This window comes from Festucalex cinctus, chromosome 13, assembly GCF_051991245.1.
Source record: "Festucalex cinctus isolate MCC-2025b chromosome 13, RoL_Fcin_1.0, whole genome shotgun sequence".
NCBI classification, from domain to species: Eukaryota; Metazoa; Chordata; class Actinopteri; order Syngnathiformes; family Syngnathidae; genus Festucalex; species Festucalex cinctus.
Window position 1 is genome coordinate 17,424,504 of NC_135423.1, and position 18,109 is coordinate 17,442,612.

The window sequence follows — 18,109 nt, forward strand, 5'->3', positions numbered from 1 at the left end:
ATTCTAAAAAAAAATCTTTTCAAAACAATCCTTAATTGCATGCACATCACATTTGATTCTGTGTTTGCTAAGTTGTGATGACTAATCTGTCAACAGGTTTAGTAATGTAGGACTGCTCTGGAAGGATTGCGGTTTACTGTAACTACAACTGAATGATGTGTTGTTTGTTGCTCTAGGGTTTGTGAGTAAATTCTGGAAACGAACATACAATATGCGTATGCGGTAACCACTTACAAAATTATCAGATAACAGAAATGCACAATGGTTTTGAAGCAGAATGGTTTATTGAGGGAACAGCTGTCACTTCCCTGAAATGATCGGAGAAGCAAAACAAAAATCATATCTGTGGTAGACTCTCCTTTGAAACTGCCAATTAAAAAGCACATCACACAAAAAAGAAACCCACTCACCATAATAACAATAATCTTCTGGTAAAGATCTTCAGCTTTGTGGGTGTTTTTTTATTTTTTATTTTTATTTTTCCCCCTCAACAGTTAAAGAAAACGGACCACAGGTTTTATTTTCACTTTGGGCCATAAAGTTAAAGTGGGATGCAAATCCTCAACCAAAACACCCTCAAAAATGTGCTCACCGTGATTTAATGTGAACAGTAAAACAGCAAAGTTAATTTTCTCTGGCTTCTTTTTTTTTTTTCAAAGGTTTTGAAAGTCTGCTGATCAATAGGCGTGTTTGCGTACTAGTTGGACTCTATCTGGTGGAATATTCATGATCTGCTGTAATCATAACAGAAACTGAAATTCTGGGGGAAATATTACCCAATGTATTCTGGTAAGGTTATGCTTTTTCAGATGAGTGGTTAAGAACAGTCAGAAAATATACAGTAAGTGGTCACCTACACAATGATTTATGACACTTCCTGGTCCCCTATCATTAGTCATGAGGATAAATGTACTCAAATGTATGATTATGCGTCTCTGTCAGGACTTTTGCTATGAAAGTAGTTTTGATTTATTGAAGGATGAAAAAGGCTGCTTAACAATTATATTTACTTTTTCACATCTGGGTGAAAACGATGGTGAAACAATTCCCATGGTTGAATTTGTTTATCACTCTCTGGGGCCGACCTCTAATAAGGGAGAGATACTTTGGTAAACAACAGGCTAAAAGGACTTTTAGTTCAGACAACCACAAAACTGACACATTTCGTACAGCTTACTAAAAATACAGTTTTCTTTTCTGTATGTGTGTGTGCGTGCGTGCGCACATATGTCTCTACTGTGTCTGTTTTGTAAAAAACGCCCAACCCTGAGCTCACATGAAACTTGAGGTGGAGGGAGGGACATCCGGGAACATAGCGAGTGGAAACTCCTCCCATTTTGAGGAGGAGTTTCGGAGGCAGTCATAAAAGTGCAGCACCCCAGTGGACTTCAGCATACTTGGCTCTGGACACAGGTATCGAACAGTGAACAGAGGATCTGAAGTTGACTCTCCCGGTCTAAAGGGTACAGCATGTCTGAAATGCATGACATTTTCACAAAGGTGAGTCAGCGGTTACCAGAATATTGTTTTGAATGAGCTTTGTATGTGTTATCATTTAGAAAATGACAAGTAATATGACAGTAAACACGCTGAGTTTTGTTTAACCAATTAAGATTTTAGAGTTGGAGTTATTTCTTATATCTTATAGTTAAAGTAGGTAGACAAAATTTAGTTTGTATGGTATGTGATATCAGTAGACTAGAAAGAGCAAACATATTTGCTGAAAGAAAGTACATCTCAAGCTCTTTTACCTGTCTTTTAACTATTCAATCCATCTTCAACAGAATCTTTTGAACCTGGCGCTTGATGATGCCTTGCTCCCGAGACCGTCTCAGCTCAAAGTCCCAGGACAGGGTCGACTGAACCGGTCCGCCTCGTTCTTCGCACCCTCCTCCCCGCCCCCCTTCTCCAATCTCAGCCTCAGCACTGAGCATATCGACGACGATGAAAGCGGCAGCTCGCTTTGGTCGTCAAACATCTGGAGCCAGGCCCCCAGTCTCCAAACGAAAGCATCTACCCTGCAGGGACGCTCCATGAGCCTCACCGAGTCCAGCATCTCCCTGTTGTCCTCCTTTGGACAACTCAAAAACCTGGATGTGTTTCCATCAGGACCTGCCACAACTGTGGCTCCTCCGCCAGGTTTCCCTCCCGCATCCAATCTGCCCGCCCAGGTGGCACCCATGCTGTCCTCCAACCGTTACAAGACTGAGCTCTGCCGTGGTTTTCAGGAGACAGGCATCTGTAAATACGGCAGCAAGTGCCAGTTTGCCCACGGCGAAGCGGAGCTGCGTGGAATGTATCGCCACCCCAAGTACAAGACAGAGCCTTGCAGAACCTTCTACAACTTTGGCTACTGCCCATATGGATCTCGTTGCCACTTTATCCACGAGGAAAAAATCAGTGAAGGCCAACTAACATCTGGTAAACTCCAGACTCAGCGCCAACCAGCTCCCAACACAAACAATGGTCAGAACCCACGCCACCAACTCCGCCAGAGTGTCAGCTTCGCAGGGTTTCTGGGCTCGTCCCGCACCTCTCCTCCACCGACATTCCCAACATCATTTACTGATCCCAACCTGGGCTTCAGCAGGGCTGCCTCCGTGTCTCCACCTCCAGCAGATTTGATGTCCCCAGTTTTTGGCGACTCCCTCACGCGGGAAGTAGCAACATTCCAGTTTGGGAACCATCAAACCCGTGCCAGCTCCGGAGACATCCACAACATTCCTCTCATAGTGGAGCCAAAAGCCTCGCGCTGCATGTGCGGCCACGGGAATGACTTCTCTGTTTTGCATAGCAACAGTGGCAGAGGCATTGCCAAGATGGTGGATGGCAACCAGCAGGACAGCAGTGCCTTGTTTGCGGGTTCCAGCCACGGGGGATCGATGAAGCACGCCAGTCTGCAGCGTTTCTCCTCCGAGGACTCCCTGGAAGACAGCTACAGCAGCAGCAGTGGAGGTTCCAGCGGGTCTGAGTCTCCGACTTTTGATGGATCAGCCACCAAGAGGCTGATTGTATTTGAACGTCTGTCCTTGTCCGACTAAGGGAAATCAAAGAAGAGAACACTGTGTGCCTGGTCTTCCTTCAGAACCAGAACTGATCAGGACAAGTCAACTTTTGATGACACAACACTTTATGTTCTTAATTCATGTTTGTCAAATCTGAGCTTGCCTTGGACAAAGTGATTACTCTAGCAAATTGTCATTAAGTGTAGCAAATGAGACCTTTGCATGTGGTCTTCCACAGATTTTGACCATACCAGCAATTTGGCTGGTTTGCAAATTGACACCTGTAGTGATCAAAATGGCTCATCAGTTGAGACAATCAATAGTGTCGTGCCTTAAATATTCTCCCCGCCTCACAAGCCAGCGCTCCTCAGTGCCATGAACAGTATGTTGGATTCCGTGGCCTTCGTTGAGAAAGACCTCGCATGTGTAATTGATGCCATTTTATCTGTGACATGCACTTTACAGCAAATTTGAGAGGGAGAAAATTGTCTCCCGGTAGCATTCAACCAAAGCTTCAAACTTCACGCTACTGCGTGTGCGTGTGAGTGTGTGCGTGTGGGCCTGCGTGTTCGCGTGTGTGTAGCCATCTCTTTTTTTTCTGAGACCAGGGGTGCAAGATCAAAGTGTGCAACAGAAAATTATATGTCAAATGTAAATACATGACCCACTTTTACATTTTGTAATCTTTGGCGGTTTCTTAATGTCACCCTCTTGTACACCTCTTCAAAGGTCCCCTGTTTGATTGACAGCCTGGTTCAGGGACTTGAACACAGTATTCTTTTGGTTATTGGTTGCCTCGCATTGTTTAACTTAAAGTAATATATTTATTATATTTATTTGTTCAAATAAAAATGTATTTTGTACTTTATTTATGAAGAATTATTCCAAGGTCTGTGAACTATCAATGTGAGAAAAGGGAGTTGAAAAAGAGAATCTTATATTTTTAATTGTCCAAAACTGTCTAAATAAATTTCTGAATAAGGAAATGGATTTTTGTTGTGTCTGTCTCATTTGTTCTCGCAGAAGATTCCACAAGAAATATGAGACACTTGCATAACACAATACACATTTTATATTGCACATATTTATTTATTGTTAATGTAAAGTAATAAGTTGTAGTACTCTAGGAAATAAAGACACAAACTTCCATCAGTCAATTTTATGTGCCGCTTATCTTCACTAGAATCGATGGTGAACTAGAACCGAATCAGCTGACTTTGGGTCAAGGGTCGGGGTGGGGTTGGGGGTAATTAAGATTAGACAACTTTTAAAAGATAGGTACTGATCATCATGCAGTTCAATTAATGCACAGTATTCACAAAGTAAATATTACTAGCATATAAGATTACAAATTCGTAGCAGGCTTTTACTTATATAACACTTTTCCACCTACATGCCACTCAAAACTGCTTAACACTGACTACTTGTTTAACAACTGATGACAGATCATCAGGAGCAACTCATATCTTAATCGAGGTCACAAAGGATGGGGATCGAACCCATTCTGGGGTGGGAGACAACCACTTTACCACTAAGTTATGTCATCCCATGTGACTAGTAAAAACACTGTCACTTACTCTTATCAAGTTGACTGAGAACATGTTATGAGAGACAATAGGTTACTGTAATGCCACTAATGGGCCTTTTTTTTCCCCAAGAATAAATACAGCTCTGAAAAGGCATAAATAACTGTATTACTTACTTTAGGCTGAATCTAACCCACTAATGGTGAAATTATACTTGCTCCTTTTCCTCCGCACAATTCTCAACTTAGCTTGGCAATGCTTGGCCCTGATTGCCATCATTAGCGAGAGTCAATTTTTATGTCACATTACCAATGGAAATCAATCATGAACATAGCTAAGACAAATTTGCAAGTACCATCCAATTGAAATAAGGCATAAGAGTTTGGAGTTTTGTTTTAAAAAGTTTCACTTCTCTTAAAATTAGAATATTTGCTTTGCTTGCTTGTCAGCCATGAATCAGTGCTTCTCTCTGACCTGTATTGCAATTGTCAGCAAGTTTCATGTCTCTAGGTTTGGTGTTGAAATTTCATGACAATTTAGTGTTGAAATTTCCGGTTAAAACTCCCACTTTGACCTTGTGTTGAGCAAGCAGTCTCCAAAGCAAAAGAAAAAAAAACAGCTATGCTGTCAAAGCACTGGACTCTTTGTACCACATCTTAAAACAAACCAAAATACCACTCAGTATTTCAACATACTTGGAATTGGAAATAACTTGGCAAGTCCAAGTGCACAGTGCACTTTTCATAGGAGCTGATAAAATTCAAGTTTGGAGTGGCAAACTTAAATTCCATCGCTTCCTGTCGGTTTGAGAATAGGCGGTCACAAAACAATAGAATGATGTTTGTAAATTATTTTACATGTTAAAATACAACAAATTATAATAAACACCTAGTTTACAATTATTTAAAGTGTTTATACATTTATTGGGCCACCCTGTATATACAAGTAGTGATTGTTGAATGGCATTATGTCATTACTTTCAGCTATAAAGAAAAGTCTCATCCATCATCTTTTCTGTGAACTGTATATGTGATAATACTACAGCCCAACTCCAAGGTAAAAATGCCCAGAAGAATCAGACCAGTGTATCTGGGTTATGGCTGCTATTATGCATTGTCTTTACCAAAAGTCAACCCTGTTCCTCTTTGTAATGAAGGCAGGATGTGTTGCCATGACAATCAACAATGTGTAGGCCACAATGTGTAAACAGTGAAGACTAAAAGAATGGATTGCGTGTGCGTGCATGTGTGTGTGTGTCGGTTTGGGGTGTTGCATATCACGATTTTCTGGATTTTTACTATCATTGCGGGGACCATGTGTCCTTGTGGCGACATTTTGGTGGTCCCCATTAGTCCAGACCTCTATTTGAGGGTCAAGACTTGGTCTTAGAGGTTAGGTTTGAATGGGTTTTGGTTGGGGTGGGGTTAGGGTAAAGGTTAGGATTAGGCAACCAGTTTGAGGGTTAAGGTTAGGGTAAGGGGCTAGGAAATATATCAATGAGATGTCCCCACTAGAAATGTAGACCCAAGATGCGTGTGTGCGTGTGTTGTACTACAATATAGTATTATATACTTGTATATCGTAACAGCCTGTCGAATGGTTAAAGTTCACTAAACTGTGTTCATAAATGAGGAAGCAATGTTTAGCTCCCCTAACATGTATGATGTACACATTTTGGCCAATATAAGTCAGTCTGCAAAACTTAACTCTGGGGCTCACTTATTTCTTAATTCACCAGTTCTTCTCTTAGAGAATACCTAATTTTCTATACTGTGGATTAGGGTCAGTCATTTTTGTGTAGATTCCTTTCTTGCATCATACTGCATCATCTAAACGGCGCACCTTATCGTTAACACGGTGCAAAGATTACCAACAGCCGCTGTGGAGCTGTTAATGATCAACCACTAAGCTGTTACTGTCAGAACCTTTCACCCATGTCAGCCGAGCATGTACACGCATACGCACACGCACACATGCACAATCAGTTGAACACTGGATATAGATGAAAGTACAAGAGATAAACACATTGAAATGAATGTCGAATACACTGGACACAAAAACACATAACCGGTTCTGATGATGAAAGCACTCGTGATTTAACTTTAACTTCTACATGGTTAATATCATGTTAAAGGTAGCGAGCAAAATCCACAGGAGTAGTAGCGTGTTTCAAACTGAATCCCACTGTGGTGTCAAACTATCAAAAGGGTTTGACAGGGGGATTAAAGGTACGAGGAAAGGAGATTAGAAATGGTGAAAGTACTCCAACTCCTCTGGGAAAAAGGCATTCAAGCGCGGAAGAGCATGACTTTGTGCGTGCCACCAGGTGAGAGTTCCACTCAGGAATTCTGTTTAAGCTTTTCCACCTGAGGCAATGACAAACTAGGATAGGAATTGCAGAACTTTAGGCCTGTGTGTGCCTGTGCATGTGCGTGTGTTTATTTATTGAAGTTAATGTTGGCGCAGCTCGAACACTAACGTCAAAAGATCGTCATAGTTTCCGGATAAGCATAAATGGTTGAGTAATTATTAAACATCTACTGCCGTCAAACCTTCAGAAAATGACTAAATTATGTAACTTCTCCTTTACTTACGGACGGCACGGTAGTCGAGTGGTTAGCACGTCCGCTTCCCAGTTCTGAGGTCTCCGGTTCGAGTCCAGGCTCGGACCTTCCTGGGTGGAGTTTGCATGTTCTCCCTGTGCCCGCGTGGGTTTTCTCCGGGTACTCTGGTCTTCTCCCACATTCCAAAGACATGCATGGCAGGTTAATTGGGCGCTCCGAATTGTCCCGAATTGTGGTAGGTGCATTTGTGTCTTCTCACTATGCTTATTTACATTTACTCCAGGTACTCAACTCAACTCGACTGTTTTTCTAGCATTCCAAAAATATGGATGTTAGTGTTTGTCCGCTTCGATGTGTCACCTGCCTATCCTTGATACTGTTTGGCCTTGGTGGGGGTTTGTGACCTACTGAGTGCCATTTTAGTCAAAAAATAAAATTATATATATATATATATATATATATATATATATATATATATATATATATATATATATATATATATATATATATATATATATATATATATATATATATATATATATATATACACACCGGTAATATGAACCAACTGTTTTCCCCTGGGTGGCACGGTAGTCGAGTGGTTAGCACGTCTGCTTCCCAGTTCTGAGGTCTCCGGTTCGAGTCCAGGCTCGGACCTTCCTGGGTGGAGTTTGCATGTTCTCCCCGTGCCCGCGTGGGTCTTCTCCGGGTACTCCGGTCTTCTCCCACATTCCAAAGACATGCATGGCAGGTTAATTGGACGCTCCGAATTGTCCCTAGGTGTGCGTGTGAGTGTGGATGGTTGTTCGTCTCTGTGTGCCCTGCGATTGGTTGGCAACCAGTCCAGGGTGTCCCCTGCCTACTGCCCAGAGCCAGCTGGGATAGGCGCCAGCAGCCCCCGCGACCCTTGTGAGGAATAAGCGGTCAAGAAAATGGATGGATGGATGGATGGATCTCCTTGACTTACTAGGTTATCTGACATCAGTTCCTGACCATTATTTACTAGAATATACTAAAGCAGGAGGTTAATGCACCTAGTACATACAAAACAGGTACCTTGAACTTTGGCACAGTCACTTTTGCGCTGTTAAATTGCCTCTGCATGTCATGTTTCAATTAGTTCCTTGCTTTGCATGTGTTTAAAATTGGATCATTAGTTTATTTTGAGCTGAATTTCACATACATTTTGAAGTATTTCTTATATTGCAACTGCTTCAGATATGCATGAAGTTCAGTCAAATTGAATAAATGATAAGAATTCAAATCAATTCATTGTGGTGATGTTTTGTGTCTCAATAGCAAATCAAGACACACAAGGCTTTTTGTATCAATGTTCTTTACATAGGTTTGTTTTTTTGTTTTTTTTAAATCCCTGTTTTTCCACCTATTATGCCTACATATTTCAATGAAGATGATGAAGTGAGCCAAAATCAAGAAAGAATTACAAATAAAGTGCTACGTCAACAAGTTGGACTGGTGGGGAAGGAAGGAGGAAATATTTGAGAAGTGACATCACAGCAGCAGCAGAGTGGAAGTGCGATCCTTTTTTAGCCATGTTCGCTCCCTCTGCCACATTCCTCGCCACAGGCCTGAGCTCGCCACGCCTCCTGCTCTCTTTCCCTCCGACCTCACTCCTGCGCCAGAACCGCTGCTGTGACGCAAACGCAAGGAACAGTGGGAGGAGACTTTGGGGGAGAGCAAGATGTGTGGGTGTGTGGGGGAGAATAGAGGCGTGAAGGGGAAAGCAGTAAAAATCCCTGAACTCACCCCCGTTGACGGCTTCACTTTTTTTTGTGCAGCTTTCACGCTCACTTGCCAGTGCAATTTACGAGATTCAACAAAACCAAAAACATTCCTCTTTTGTTTTAGTCTCTCTACAACATGCCACAAAACTGAGTACACCGTACACCCGTCTGCAGATATTTAATTATATCTTTTCTTGGGAGAACAATGAAGAAATGCACTTTCATACAATGAAAGGTGGTCAATGTACAGCTGATTTAACAGTGGAATTTTTTGTTCCCTCAAAAGAGCTCCAAATACACCCATTAATAGCTAAAACCCTGGAAACAAAACTGAGTACACTACTCAGTGAAAATGTCCAAATTGAGCACAATTAGTCATTTTTGCTCCCCTTGTCATGTGACTCACTAGTGTTATAAGGTATCAGGTGTGTTAAATTTGATATTACAGCTCTCACTCTCATACTGGTCACTGAAAGTGATCATCATGGAAAAGAACTCTGGAAAGATCTGGAAAAAAAAAAAAAAAAGTGCTACTCTACATAAAGTTGCCCTCTGCTATAAGTAGATTGCCAACAGCCTGAAACTGAGCTGCAGCACAGTGACAAAGACCATCTAGCGGTTAAACAGAACAGGTTTGAGCGCACGTGCACATCCAAAGTTTGTGTTTGGAAAATAGATGTATGAGTACTTCCAGGTTGAAGGCGTGCTGGGTCAGCCTGTCAGTGCTCAGGCAGACACTGCATCAAATTGGCTGTCAACCCCAAAGGAAGCCTCTTCTAAAGATGATGTACAAGAAAACTTGCAAACAGTTTGCTCAGAAAAAAAGCAGACTAGGGACATGGATTATTGGATGTGGTCTGATGAGACCAAGATCACTTAATTTGGTCTTATTTGGTGTCAAGGGTTTATGACGGCAACCAGGTGAGAAGTGTAAAGACCAGAGGTGGGTCGTAACAAGTTACATTTACTCCGTTACATGTACTTGAGTAAGGTATTTTCCGCACTATAAGGCGCACCGCATTATAAGGTGCACCTTCAATGAATGACATATTTTAAAACTTTTTCCATATATAAGGCGCTATAGTAGAGGGTGGGGTTACGTTATGCATTCATTAGATGGTGCTGCGCTAAAGGGAATGTCAACAAAACAGTCAGATAGGTCAGTCTAACTTTATTAATAGATTACAAACCAGCTTTCTGACAACTCCATTCACTCCCAAAATGAACAAACAGCTGTTTTATTATTTTCTCTGAGGTAAAGTATTAGTATTAGCTAGCGATCCAAGATGGCGCGATCTTCTGCACATGCGCGTCACCGATCGTGCAGGGTCACCGATAGCGTCTTGACAGCGAGACCTGTTGCGGCTCAATATTGATCCATATATAAGGCGCACTCGATTATAAGGCGCATGGTCAGCTTTTGAAAAAATTGAAGGCTTTTAGGTGCGCCTTATAATGCGGAAAATACGGTAACTTCTTTTTTTAAATGTATTTCTAAGAGTAGTTTTTCCACACAATACTTTTTACTTTTACTTGAGTAGACGTGTGAAGAAGGATCGCTACTCTTACTCCGCTATATTTGGCTACACTAAAGTTGTTACTTTTTTTTTCTACTTTTTTTTCCTTTCATTATCTTTACCAGAGACGCCAACAGCGGTACTGCCACATGACTGCATTTCACCAATCAGACGTAGCAACAATAATCACATGACGACTCCTTCCCTTAACATTCTACCAATCAGACGTAACTGCAGTCACGTGACCACAGGCAGCGGAAACGCTGTCGGCACTCTGCATTTGGAACATGGCAGCGGGAGAGGACGAAGCCGAACACCCATGGCCTCATATAATTAGCATGTTTCCCCTACATGCCGTGTGGAATAACAGTTTTATAATGTGGTGTCTTATGTGTCTGCAGAAACAAACAAACATTTCGGCATATAAAAATTCCACATCGAACCTGAGTTAACATGTCGCAGTAAGACTTAGACTTAGACTTGACTTTATCGATCCCTTTGTGATGGCGCCCTCTGAGAAAGTTGCATGTCCAGCAGCAATAAGAACAGATAATAAAATAAAAAATAATTCAATCAATCAATAAATAAGTTTATTACACCAGAGATTGAATTAATAATAATAGTTTGACCGAATTTCCCTTTTTGCTGTATTTAGGCAGGTATTTGTCTTAAGTGTTGAAAAGGACCTATTCACGTAGACTCTTTTGCAAACACTTTGTTTACGGTGTCATAAATGAAACAGATCACGACACGTTATATGGAGGCATGAATTGGCGGTAGCCACTAAGTGTCAAATTATTCACGGTAAAGATAGTTTTGGTAACAGATAAACACTTGACTCCATGTAATGCCAGAACCTGACAAGAAAACATATCAACGTCTTATTCAATGTAGCAATGATAGCATATGTAAACATAGATTTAGGTTAAAAAGTACAAGTTTCTAATTTTTATGCTGGATGGGTATTAACAGAAATTTAGTGACCGCAATATTTTCAGAGTACACTCAGATTTAACACATTAATCATCAGAAATCATACTCTAATATAGTTAAATTAATTTAACTTTGCAAATTTCAGTGGGTTACTTGCCTGTAAACTCATAGCCTGATATGTTTTTGTGTCAACAGAGGGTTCACCCCAACAAAATGAATGTTTTTGTCTGTTTGATTACATTGTTTTTAAAAAATAAATCAGATAATGTTCAAGCAGTTACTCAGTACTTGAGTATTCTTTTCAGCTAATACTTTTTTACTTCTACTTGAGTCAATTTTTTAATGACTACTTTTTACTTTACTTGAGTAATATTATTTTGAAGTAACGCTACTCTTACTTGAATACAATTTTTGGCTACTCTACCCACCTCTGGTAAAGACGAAGTATGTCTTGCCTCTAGTCAAGCATGGTAGTGGGAGTATCTTGCTCTGGGTAGTCTTGGTCATGAGTGCTGCTTCCATTGGAGAGCTACAGTTCAATGAGAGAACATCAAATGCCAACGTACTGTGACATACTGAAGCAGAGCATGATTTTCTGACTCAACCACAAGGCAATATTCAAACAAGATAATGACCCCAAACACACCTCCATGGTGACCACTGTCTTAGTAAAGAGGCTGAGGGGGAAGGTGGTGGACTGGCCAAGCATGTCTCCAGACATAAACCCTACCTAAACCCAGTAGAGCTCTGAGATCTGCAAACTTGGGTCAATTAGTGGAAGCCAGGGTTCAAAGTAAAAATGGTGAATCTGCATTTAGCTGTGATGCTGCACACAAATGGAATAAGCTGCCAACAGAAGCGAAATCAGCACCAAGTGTGAAGGCTTTTAAATCCAGGTTAAAAGGTTTGCTTTTTTCCCTATATCTTTGATTGACGTCTTCTAAACATATTTAAATCCTGTTTTTTTTCTTTCTTTTAATTATATTAGAAAATTGAATGAATTTGTTGATCCTTGTAGGTATTGTGTCATTGCTTGTGGAAAGCACGTTGAGTTGCCTTGTGTATGAAATGTGCTATAGGAATAAAACTGCCTCGCCGAGCCATCTTGAAGTAAATACTTCCATTGCTGTCAGCTACTATATGTTTCTGGTGACTTAGACTGAGTTTAATACTGAATAAAACGAACAATTGTCTCCCCTGTGCACCATTCTGAATGTTATACGGATGGACTTCTGCCACCGAAGAGTGACGTTGCTCCCGAAGCATGCATCACAGCAAATAGCGGAGCTCGATTGCACAGTTCGGTTTGAACCTAGCCAAGCTGCGGCCGAGGGCAGGCTGTCCAGAGACCTTTATTTTATACATAAAAAAAAAGTGGGTTTGGCTTGACAGGCTTGAACACTGAGATACTGTGTTATTGGTGGTTTCTATAATTAATAATCAGTCCCCACTGAAGTCCTAGGTACCAAATCTATAACTCTCCACTATTAAACTTATCTAACTGCTTGTGACCTTCTTATTTTGCAGAAGTGAATCAAGATGAGCAAGTCTGAACAGTGTTGAAAGCATTACGGTATTTGCTAGTTTGTCTGTTTATACTTTTCCTGTCCATAGTATTTTAAAGGAGACATATTCTGCTTTTTCTTTTTTCTTTTTTTTTTAACTGTAAATCTTAAGGCTCTAGTTTCATAGAAAGCACACATACCCTCAGGCATAAAAAAAAAAAATGCTGCATCTTAATTTTCATGCCTGTGCAAGTCTAGTTTAGCTTGTTTGCGAATTTGATAGACAGCGCTACACCTCAATAGATGTTCCGGCATATTCTATTGCATGTACAATACATCGCACATTATATATACATTGCACATCGGGCAATTTGGTGAACAAAGGTAGACTAGGTTTTATACCAGATGAAAGCAGGTCTAATTTGCGGCGCAAGTGGTGCAACGTGATTTTCATGGAGTTGATCGAAGCTCAGACTGACAGATTGTGAGCTACAAGAACATGTGTGAGGCATGTCATCATATTTTTTGTTCATAAATATGACAACAGCAAGGGACATTCCTTCTAAAGCATTATAGAAATTATTTGATAGAGCGAATTTCAATCATGATCATCTTAAAAAGACTTTTAATAGCACCCTCTGACCGTTAACATTATTATTTTTTTTATTTTTTTTACTTCTTATTTCAAAACTACTTATCCATCAATTTGTTGTACGGTGATACATTTACTTTGTATATAGCTTCACAGTCACAATGGCCCTCTGAGGGAAGCCATAACTTCTCTATGGCCCTTGACAAAAATTAGTTTGACATTCCAGATCTCCAAGAATATGGGCAAATGAGGGATCTCTAAATGAAGTGGTTGTGCTACAGGCACACACCCATACTTAGGTTCATAACCTTGCACAGGTGGACTTTCTGAACAACCAGTCCTAATTTCCATGCAGTGGAATTCAAACACCCTATGGACTGACACCCTATATATGTATATATATAAATATATACAGGACTGTCTCAGAAAATTTGAATATTGTGATACAGTCATTTATTTTCTGTAATGTATTTTAAAAAAACAAAAATGTCATACATACTGGATTCACTTGGAAACACTTGCAGGTGTTTCGAGTTAATTAGACGATTGAAGTGATTAGTTGAATAGCCTACTAGTATACTTTTTCATGATATTCTAATATTTTGAGATAGGATATTTGAGTTTTGTTTAAGCTGTAAGCCATAATCAGCAATATTGAAATAATAAAAGGCTTGCATATTTCAGTCGTCATTTGTAATGAATCCAGAATGTATGACATTTTTGTTTTTTTAATTGCATTGCAGAAAATAAAGGACTTTATCGCAATATTTTAATTTTCTGAGACATTCCTGTATATATATATATATTATTTTATTTTATTTTATTTTTTTCAAATGAATTAGTACATTGAAAGAGGAGAAAGTGAAAGTTTGTACACCTGTAACAGAACTGACAAACTGATCAATTATATCACTGGTATGATCAGTTGCAATCAGGGTGTTGAGCAGTAAAAGAAAGTCCCTTCAGGCTGTTTCACATCTGTTTGAGTTATTAAAGCAGATCTTTCACAATGGGCCCATACATGTTCACTGCACACTTCCTGTTCCCCCTCACGCTCCGTGCATGCTTCTCCTTTTAGACTTCATGCTTCCTGTTTTTATGTACTTTTCGTAACTTGGTATGAAAATAAATTAGTCCCGAGTCAGTATGTTTATTACGAACAGATGTATGACTACGTACATGGGAAAACAGAGTTCTGTGCTGAACGCAAAATAACATAACTTATAAACCATATTTCAAAATATTTTAAAATCTGTTATTAAAAAGAGTCTGATCATGTGGCCTTGCATAGAGATTTGTAAATTAATGATGATTGAAGTGTTTAGTTTACAAGCTCTGTGTTTCCCCAAACACTATTATTTAATGTTTCGGTGCACTTTAGCACCACATTCATTTGGTGTTGTTAATTTGGCCTCGATTTAAGGCTGAAATTTACAAATGTGCTATATCACCGTGTCAGTAATTTTTGTTCTACACTGCCGCCATGTGAGCAAGCAGTAGTTTGGCTGTGAAACTCAAAACCTTCCTATATGGACATGAAAATGATCACAAACTTCTTCCTCACAAGGGTCATGGGGGGTGCTGTAGCCTATCTCAGCTGGCTCTGGGCAGTAGGTGGTGTACACCCTGAACTGGTTGCCAGCCAATCGTAGGGCACACAGAGGCGAACAACCATCCACACTCAAAAGCACACCTAGGGACAATTCGCAACACCCAATTAACCTTCCATGCATGTCTTTGAAATGTGGGAAGAGACCGGAGTACCCGGGGAAGACCCACAAAGGCACGGGGAGAACATGCAAACTCCACCCAGGAAGGCCGGAGCCTGGACTCGAACCCGAGTCCTCAGTACTGGGAGGACGACGTGCTAACCACTCAACCACATTGCCAACCTAGTTTAAACGTAATTTCGTAGTTTACAACAAATATACGGTACACTATTTAAAAAAAAACAAATTGGGTGTTCAACTGAAGATAATATTGTTAATTTCACTAAACAATTGTAGAATATAGACTTTAGAACTTGAAAGAGCAACTTCTTGTATATCTTGGGATATGATATTATGCTTCTTGACATTGATCACCTGATTGCTATGCTATTGCTATGAGAAAGACTATGTAAATATTCAGCCAAATGTATGCTTTCTTCTGGCGTGGTATGTTCTTATCCCAAATCCAGACTGCTGAAGGCGTAGTAGCTCAGCTGCTTCATTTCAGAGCATGTTATTTCAGGTCCACTGCCTTAGTTTTACGCTAAAGTCAGCATTGAGCTTGTGACTGGTGAGCCAACTCATGACACAGCACACACGTCTTAACCTGGAGGACAATAGACCCCTCTGTTACGAATCGCTCGTAGACTCGTACTGTACACGCACAGCTATGTTTAAACAGGTGTACTGAAAAGCGAGTGGTTAGAGGTCCACATGTGCACACAGTTAATAGGAGAAAAGGAATGACTTTTGAGTATGTGTGTTCTTGGCGGTATTCCCGGCAATACATAGTGACACCAGCACGGTGCAGAGTACAGCAGAATTCCTTCTCATGAAAATAAGCATCATGGAAAAGCAAAGGAGAGCCACATGAGCCAACTTGCCGGTTGTATCTTGTCAATGGAAGGAGGCAACTCAGTCAGCAAAAATCACATTAGCTGTCTTTTCTTTCACTTGACACATTGTAAGTCCCAGAAGAAAATGTATTCATTTCCGTTTTTGAGATTGTGGTTTACGTTTGCTTTCACAGCACACTTTGTTGAAATTCTGGTGACAGGCTTGTGAGAACATAAATGTTTCCATACATCTAACTGAAGTACCAAGATTGTAATCATTTAATTAAGCAAAAGGTTCATAAGGTCGTTATCTGTCCCAACCTTCACTAACAATGTTGAAAGTAAGATGTTTCAAAAACAACTGCTTCCTAACGAATTTACTTCAATCAGTCTCAAAATTATTTTGTTTTGATTGGTTTGTCTGAAACATTACAAAGGTTCAATGGAAAGGAATGTTTTTCAAAATTTCCATCACTTGGTATCAGTTTTTAAAGCAATATAAAATACAGTATTGGTTTTATTTTATTTTTTAACCTACTTATTTCATTGTATATTTTTTTTTATCTGTCTATTATGTGTGCACTTATGGCAGAGCTTTCATTTCATTGTACTTGTATAATGACAATAAAGGCTAATCTAATCTAATCTAATCTAATCTAATCTAATCTAATCTAATCTAATCTAATCTAATCTAATCTAATCTAATCTAATATTGCCAATATAAAGGTCATCAATATAAACAAAGTTTAGCAACAAAATTTTTTGCTCCAAGAAAACTCAAAATTAATTAAAAAAAAAAATAATCAAATTCAGAGACTGTAAATATTGTAATATAAGCAACTGCTTTTAAATGACAGTATGCCGATTTATTGCTTAATACATAATGTTTGTTCACAAAACTGCTGGTGAATGAAATACACTTTTCTGGCTCACAGTACCCTATACTCCAGCCTGTGTGGTATTTATAGATCTCTGTTTTTCAGTTACATCCATCATAGAAGACGTTGTTTGTAAAATTTAGTTCAGTGTGCGTGCATGCTTGCGTGCGTGTTTGTATTCTTTGGAGCGCTTGTATTTTCAGCACTGTCCAGTTCCTTTGTGAGGGGCGTGGCCTCCCTGCAATTTTTGGACTATAATTGCAGTGCTGCCATCTGGCTCATATTTCATGTGAAGTATTTTCAGGTTTCATGGTTTTTGCGCAAGGTAATTTCACTAACACACTGCATTGTACAGCTATCGAAGATGTTGTTTTACTGTTTGTGTGTATGGTAAATACCGGTAATAAGATTCACACTTATTTTGTCGACCGTTCACGTTGCCTCCAATTGGGATTTGTTCAATCCTATGAGCACCGTAAGGTGGCTGTATAAGTGGTCGTTCTATGTTTTGCATCAACAGGCAGCTGCAGCCCAACTGCACATTTTGCTTCTGCTGCTAATGGGCATGACATTAAAATGTTAAGCAATCAGTCAATAAAACCCATCGAGGTAGTGTATCAACGCCTTTTTACATCACCTTTGTCCTTTGATGCCATCCTAACCCAAAGAGAGTTTGAAAACTTGGAGGCTGGACTGGAGAGATGACCCCTCCCATGTTAGCTTTGCACTAGCTAACTGGTACGTCAAAAACAATCAAATGGATTTAAAACTTTACTAAAAGCGAAAAAACACCCTTGATGCGGTCAGCCTGTGTACGTGATGTTGGGTGCAAGACTGTGCCAGTCTATTATTTCAGCTAGTGTGCACAACTCAATGCTCCCAATTATGTGGGCACAATTTGGGGCACGTTTCTGTTTCACCTTGACTGCCGCAGTGCATAAAGCAAGTGCCATAAGGACAAGGTTGAATTAATTTAATGTGAAGTTACATGATTGGAATCTGGCCTCAAGCCAATTAAACACCTTTGAGATGAATGAGACAGTGGCCTCTTTGGATAAAAGGACAGAAATTCCCGCATACACAATTAAAAATCTTGAAGGAAGTCTTCCCAAAAGAAGTGGAAGCTCCATATCTGTTTTTCAAGTTTCACTTAATAAAGGCATTGATTGTGGACATGTGTCTCAATTCTTTTGTCTATAGAGGATAGCAGTAAAAGTGGTCTGGAAATTATGGAAACATAAAACGGTGGCAAAGAAGCATTTTCTAAATTGCCACACACATATGGGAAGTGGTTTTGCA

The 18,109-nt window shown here is 39.9% G+C and overlaps 1 protein-coding gene across 1 annotated transcript; it reads left to right on the forward strand.

Annotated features, from left to right (window-relative positions):
• The first annotated feature begins 1,381 nt into the window (after positions 1-1,381).
• On the forward strand, positions 1,382-3,995 carry LOC144033671 (uncharacterized). Its single transcript, XM_077541908.1, has 2 exons — positions 1,382-1,500; positions 1,785-3,995. Exons 1-2 carry the CDS (start codon positions 1,471-1,473, stop codon positions 3,039-3,041), a joined length of 1,287 nt encoding a protein of 428 aa, XP_077398034.1. The 5' UTR covers positions 1,382-1,470; the 3' UTR covers positions 3,042-3,995.
• Positions 3,996-18,109: the final 14,114 nt, after the last annotated feature.

Coding starts and splice junctions, on each gene's coding strand:
- LOC144033671 (XM_077541908.1), top strand. CDS start 1,471: ATGTCTGAAATGCATGACATTTTCACAAAG. Junction 1,501..1,784: donor TGCATGACATTTTCACAAAG/GTGAGTCAGCGG, acceptor CATCTTCAACAG/AATCTTTTGAACCTGGCGCT.